Source organism: Mchenga conophoros, linkage group LG4 (assembly GCF_057382185.1).
Source record: "Mchenga conophoros isolate Kocher_MC1m ecotype Shallow Benthic linkage group LG4, M_conophoros_male_GT1.1, whole genome shotgun sequence".
In the NCBI taxonomy this organism is placed as follows: Eukaryota; Metazoa; Chordata; class Actinopteri; order Cichliformes; family Cichlidae; genus Mchenga; species Mchenga conophoros.
This window is the reverse complement of record NC_140529.1, coordinates 12,242,891-12,249,583: the sequence shown is the minus strand read 5'-3', so window position 1 is coordinate 12,249,583 and position 6,693 is coordinate 12,242,891. Positions and strand designations below refer to the sequence as shown.

Below are 6,693 nucleotides of genomic sequence, written 5' to 3'. Positions count from 1 at the left end.
TACCTTTTTCAAACTTGTTACTTTGGTTATTTTAGTTAATTCTGGTAACTGTATAGATGGGCGGGGGTGCGTCTTGTCTTTGGAAGAAGAAGAAGGAAGTTGAATAAGCGACACAGTGACTCAGCTATTTTGCCTTTATTTTATTTACAACATAATTTATTAATTATTTACATGATTAATTCCTTCTAAACATTTACAAAGTGTAGCTTACTTAAAAAAAATATGATTACACATAAAGTGTACGATTATACCATGTAATGGAAGGTTTTTTAAGGCTGAAAATGTTAGCTGTATGGGTTCAGGTATAATTTAGGGAAGAATAAAAAATAAAAATATAAACTAAAACTGTGTGGGATAGGGGGACACCACATAAAACACTCCCACACGCTCATACACACGACAGGTAGGTCTACTATGTAACTGCTACCTCAGTGTCTCAGAAGTAAAGGTTCAGATGTTCACATGAGAACAATGAGATATTCAAACTTTCCAGAGAATGCTTGGTGTATTTACAAGTACGCCCACATATATAGTCATTAAATCCAGCAGTGACACAAGCAAATTTCTCCCACATTAAATAAGGTTTCATCGTGACTTTGGCATCATGACAACTTAACTGATAGCCCCAAGACACCAGCTGATCAACCCTTTCTTTTATAATTTTACATTTTTATTTATTTATTTATTTTTGTTTAGGTTTGTATTTTATTGGGGTAAAAAAAAAACACAACAAAAACAAAAAACTCCTATAAAACTGGCTGTTAAAAAGATGCTTACAGTGAAAATAACTCATTTTTTACTAATAGATGCGAACGGGTCAGGGCATTTTGCCACCTCGTGCCTCCAGTCAAACAATGTTCAGCAGCCTTTCAAAATCAAATCAAATCTCCTTGTGTCATGTCATCAGTCGATGGGTGTGAGAAAGTGAAAAGAGGACGTTGTCAGCTACAAGGACACAAGAAACACTTCAGCTGCGCAATACAGAGGTAAGAAGAGCAATTTATCTGGTATCCACTTGTTACTGTGTCATAGTTAATCTCAGCTATATTTTTCCACATTTCTATTTGCACCTAAAACATGACAAAAGTAATCATCTGGTGCACTGTGACATTTGTGCAGGATATTATTTCAGTACATAGCGAGGTTAAAATATTGTTACCTACTGTCACTCAGGCTAAAGCTAGCGGAAGATTTAGAGGCAACATTTTTTAGCAAGTTTAAATAAACTAGTTTTACATCCATGCTGTTGCCTCGCCTAGTTGTCTTTTCTGTTTTCATTTTCAGGATCTTCTCTTCCTTGTTAAATAAATGAAATTTTATAATGCTAAATTTCAGAGCTACAAATATTCGCCCCTTATGTGGTGACTAAAACAAAAAAGGTCGGTCACAATATGAATCAGTTGTTTTGTGCACGCACTTGTTTCATTTTGAAAATGTGCGAGTCAACATGCGAGGTCAAAATCCTTAATGGCGCCGCTGCTGTTATTGTTCTTAAAAAAAGAGAGAGAACATCTAAATATATTGTTTGCACTTCAAATAAAAGTATAAAAAGTAGCAGAAGTGTCAGTTTAGAAGATGTATGACACCACAACAGGGTTATCCTCACTGAGGGCTTTGTGCAGGTGGCAGGCTGTATTTCTTAAGGAAACCTCAAGCTTTGGCATTGTAACTGAACACGTACAGGTGCACGACATCTAAGTGCACGAGGCTCTAAAAGTGACATGAAAGAGTTGGCTTATCAGACTCCTGCAGCTTTCTGATACATGATTTTTTTTTGCCTCCCATCAGTTCAGTCGACACTCTGCCATGCCAAGATCGTTCCTCGTCAAGAGTAAAAGGACTCACCTCCTCAGCCCGTCTAAGGATGCCTTTAGACAGCAGTGCCTATCCCAGAGAGATGCTGAGGTGCCAGTGGCTGGAAAGGACGGCAGACGTCCTGAAGATGCTGCGCAGCCTTCGTCCCCCATCTATGGGGTCAAAGATTTTGCGGCCGAAGCCTACTTGCCGTGGAGTCGGGTGGCGGTCCGATCTCACAGTGACCCCACGCAGGACCGTTGGCCTTCAGGTATGAATATTTCTAGCATTGTTTGTGTATGTCTGTGTATACCTGAGCTTGAAATACTACCACAGTAAATACGCAATGTGTGTCAATGTGGCTTGTTATTTAAAACAATACCAAACGGATTCCGGTTACACCAAAGTTCTTTGTTTTTCTTGTACTCAAAGCCACAAAAAGAAATGCAAAAATGGTTCAGAATGATTCACAGATCAATGAACTAATGACATTTGTATTCTCATTCTTAAAAAAAAGCCCCCTTGGAGAAAATAAACGCTCCTCTGCTGGTCTCGCCGTGGTTGGCAGACAGACACCAAGCATCTGAGAGAGAGCGAGAGCTGGAGAGACTGGTCTTCATGTTAGTCAACCACACATCGCACACTGACCTCAAATCCCCCGTCAGTGATTGCCCGCTGTGCGAGAAGGTAGGAGGCCTGTGGGTTGTGAGAATTATTAGTCTTTGCTGTTGATGTTCTTATCAGTGTCACAGAGAAAAAGAAATCACAAGTGGAGAGAATACTCTGAACCGCTTCATCTGTCTGTGCGTTCTCATGAGGAGGAATTTGAAATGAGTCCTGATCTCTCTAAAACTTTATGGATAAGAAGGTTTTGTTTGCATTTAGAATGCACGCGTTCGTATACGATCATAAGCTGTATGCTAAGTTGGAAGCTCATATCCAGAAAAATCTCTCTGCTTTTTGAATCAGCATCGATGACAGTCTAAAAAACGTTTATGCTGTTTAAATTGAACATCATTTGTAATCAGCTGTCCTGTTTCCTAACTGGAGCTGATGTTGGATTTTTGAGCTCACACTGATTTCAATAGTCTATAAAAAGACATAAAAGATTAAAAAACAAAACAAAACAGGATTTTGTTGTTGACCCTGTTTGTGTGAGCTGGAAATATTTGCTAATGCCCTCCTGGACAGAATGATACGGAATATTTGAGGATCTTTATAATAATTTCTAAATATGACAAATGTATTTTTGGCACATCTTATTATTGAACAGATGACACATTTGCTTATAACAGCGGTATGTGTTCACAAGTTTTAACTATTTATTGTGATTTCTAGCAGCATCGCAAATACAAAAGGTTTATTATAATAGATAATTAATGCAAAGCTGGCTGACGCCTAAGCCGCGTGTTCTCCAAATATTAAGAAAAGACCTTTTATTACCTTTATTCAAATGTTTTGCTGAAGATGAAATTCAATTTAAACAATCGAGGTGCTTTAACAGGCGCCGTCTGGAAACAAACGAAGAGTGAGTGCAGTGTTTGCAGAGCATGCTTAGAAAGCTGAAAGTAACAGTTCATGCAATATTGCATCAACCTACATGCGCCAGTCAGATGCAGCCTGCAAGGAATATTGCCATTTACTTTGGTTACTCACAAAAACAATTGCACTTTTAAATGATTGTGCACACTGTTTGAGCACCACTGGAGAATTGGCACAGCTGTAGCTCATCATGTTTTGTGAAAGCTTTGACATTTTGGGAAATGAGATAGATGAGATAAGTTATAACCCAACGACTGGAGACGAGAAGGAAGCAGCCAGCCCAGCTCTGCCCTCGGTGCCAAAATCTGCTTACAAGTGCCTCTCGTTGTTTTATTATGGATCGAACAAATGAAATGCAACAGTACACTAACATTAGACACTGATTACTTGTTGCAATCGTATTTCCAAGGCAATGGCGTTTTGATACAAAGCAATTTTCCATACTGATGAGCTGTTTAAATTCCCCTTATTTAAATAGCTTCTCACTAGTATTCTTCTTCATTGTCTGCCTCCCACAGTCCCTTTCAGAAGTCTTAATACCAGGAGGTGGTCTACAGGTTTGTAATGTTTTCTCTTCTCCACTGGCAACATCCCCCACGGCCACAGACATCTCCCACATGCCCTTTGGCTTCAGAACAATCAGCAGCTATGGTAGAGCTAAGGTACAGTAGCCTGATAATACTCAGACTCATAATAAGCTGAACCAAGCTAATCAACATGGTTCTTAATAGCTGTGTGTTTGTGTGTATAAATGTGCAGGAGCGTAGTTTTGGCTGCAAGGTGTGCGGAAAGGTGTTCAAGCGTTCGTCCACCTTGTCAACCCACCTCCTCATCCACTCAGACACTCGACCCTACCCCTGCCAGTACTGTGGCAAAAGGTTCCACCAGAAGTCAGACATGAAGAAACACACCTTCATACACACAGGTGGGTGAACGCAACAGTTTGATTTAAACCTTGCTCTTAAATGCTCCAGCTCTGAAAAAAAAAAAAAAAGTTCTCCTGCCCCCTTTTTTTCCCTCATCTGCTCAGGTGAGAAACCGCATGTGTGTAAGGTGTGCGGTAAAGGATTCAGCCAAAGCTCCAACCTCATCACCCACAGCCGAAAGCACAGCAGCTATCGGCCGTTCAGCTGCCCCCGTTGTCAGCTCAGCTTCCAGCGCAGGGTTGATCTACAGCGCCACCAAGAGACGCAGTGTGGTTACGGGGACATGTACACTCAAACCTGAGCCCATGAAGCAAAGAAAGTAAAAGTGGGCAGGGTGACATCTGTTGTAAATGTAAAAGTCTGAAAAATATGCTTTTAGTAATAACATGCTTAGAAGGGAATAAAGGCAGACTGGTTAGCTTGAAGAACTCTACAGGGACATCTTTGATTAAAACTCCCAAAAGTCATTCACAAATGATGATAAGGTTATTTTCTAAAGATTTTTTGCAAAGCAAACGTGTTCCGAAGGTAATGAGATGTTATTTCCATTGCAATATACGTGCGCCTGTGCGTGATTGTCCCATTACTGACTGAAGAGCATGCTTAATGTCCTGCTGCTGGGTCATGACACAGATGACTCACAGTGATCACTCACAGGATTCCCCTTGACTACTGCATGCACATGAAGTCTAGTTTGAATTTGCTTTATAAAAATAAAATAAAAACACTTTGTTACCATTTCAACAGCACATTTGGTAAAAGTGTTTAAAGTTGCAATATTGTTACATTAAAGTGGTCAGTCGCTTAAAAAAGAACAAAAGACATCCTTCCTGTTTTGGTATATCAGCCGCAGAGTTGTGTGCCTTATCTTTAAGCTAATTGAAGTAATTGGTGTCTTGCAGTTTAAAGCAGCAGCAATGGCTAATTGAGAAGAAAAACCAACAAAAATCACACAGGAACTGTTTTCTTTCTACACCAACCAGCCATCTATCTTAGCAGGTAGCTCCAAGACAGGCCGTGCTTATGTGAGCACATGTGTATTAAAGTGTACTGAAGATCTACCCAGAGTTCAAGTTTAAGAATGATCACATCCCACCCAGATGTCAGCAGGTTCAGCAGTTTAGTTACAAATATGAGACACATATTTGTAACACAGGCTGCTGGGCTGAATTGCAAATGTGCGTTTTCATATCAAAATGTCAATGTTTCTATGCAGCTGCTTTCCTGTGATGTCGTGCTTTAAACTATGACCATAAGACATGAAAGGAGGCTTCCATCATTAAAACCATTTTCTTTATCACATGAAACGAGAGCTGCTGAGTCTTTAAGCTCGGAGTCTGTCCCTACACAGCTCCTGTCCATGTCAGTCTTCCGTTAATCACGTATTATTTTTTTAAATGTATCAAATCGGACAATAATAAATATCAAAGTAGACTGAGAGCTTAAGTCCCCTGTAATTAAATGTAATTTCAGTGTATTTTATTTAAAACTACAATCTAATTATATTTAGCTACAAAAGCTTAAAGGCAGTGACACTGGTATAAGGCGGTAAAAAGTTTATTATACTGTAAGTAAATTTAAGTAAGTTTAAGCAGATGTAAATATTGTGAATGAATTCTGGATAGCGAGCAATTTCATGGTAATTTTGGGAAAAATAAGCAATATTTTCCAATCTTAAAATATGCTGTCCTTTTCAAGGCTTGGGCCATATTATGGAGTTATTATGTTCTTTACATCTTTATTTCATATTCATTATGTTGATGTGGATGATGGATTAATTATTATTAATTATTAATTATTAAACTGTCCTTTTATTTTACCACTATAAATGTGACAAGGACTGATCTGCCTTTCCAACTTACCAAAAATACAGTTGAAATTTGCAGGCTTATATGATCCTGTAACGATAAAACCAAGAGCCAAGTCTAACTTTTTTCACTATGACTGTTTAAACATAACTTTGAAAATGAGTGTTTGCTTTCCTGTCAAACACTGGAAAATTAGGCAAAGTTAAACCGCCCCCTAATTCAGCCTGTGTCCCAAAAAGGAAAGCGTACAATGGAAGATACTTTTCAAGAAAATGATCAAGATATTACACAGTGCTTAAAACTACTTCGATGTCATTTCTGTCTCCTTCGCTGTAAAGTTCCAAGAATTTGGTCCACTTTAAATGAGTTACAGTATCATTATTGCTTTGTTTCCTGTAAAAACCTGACTTGTTACCCCCTTATTCTAGTGTGCCTACCTTTAAGAATCAGTAGGTTAATACACTGAATTATTATAATTTCAAATAAAATACATCAAGATTCCATTTAATGAAAGGGAAAATCCACCCTTAATTTACTGACTGTATTATAAAGTGTTACCAATTAGACTTTTTCCAATAAGTGCAATACTGTTAAGTTACTGCGTTCCATTTTCCCCTGCTGCT

The 6,693-nt window shown here is 38.6% G+C and overlaps 1 protein-coding gene across 1 annotated transcript; it reads left to right on the top strand.

Annotated features, from left to right (window-relative positions):
- The first annotated feature begins 965 nt into the window (after window positions 1-965).
- On the top strand, window positions 966-5,542 carry LOC146575597 (uncharacterized). The gene is made up of 6 exons (XM_085272573.1): window positions 966-986; window positions 1,789-2,065; window positions 2,312-2,481; window positions 3,855-3,998; window positions 4,096-4,261; window positions 4,367-5,542. Exons 2-6 carry the CDS (start codon window positions 1,807-1,809, stop codon window positions 4,561-4,563), a joined length of 936 nt encoding a protein of 311 aa, XP_085128699.1. The 5' UTR covers window positions 966-986; window positions 1,789-1,806; the 3' UTR covers window positions 4,564-5,542.
- Window positions 5,543-6,693: the final 1,151 nt, after the last annotated feature.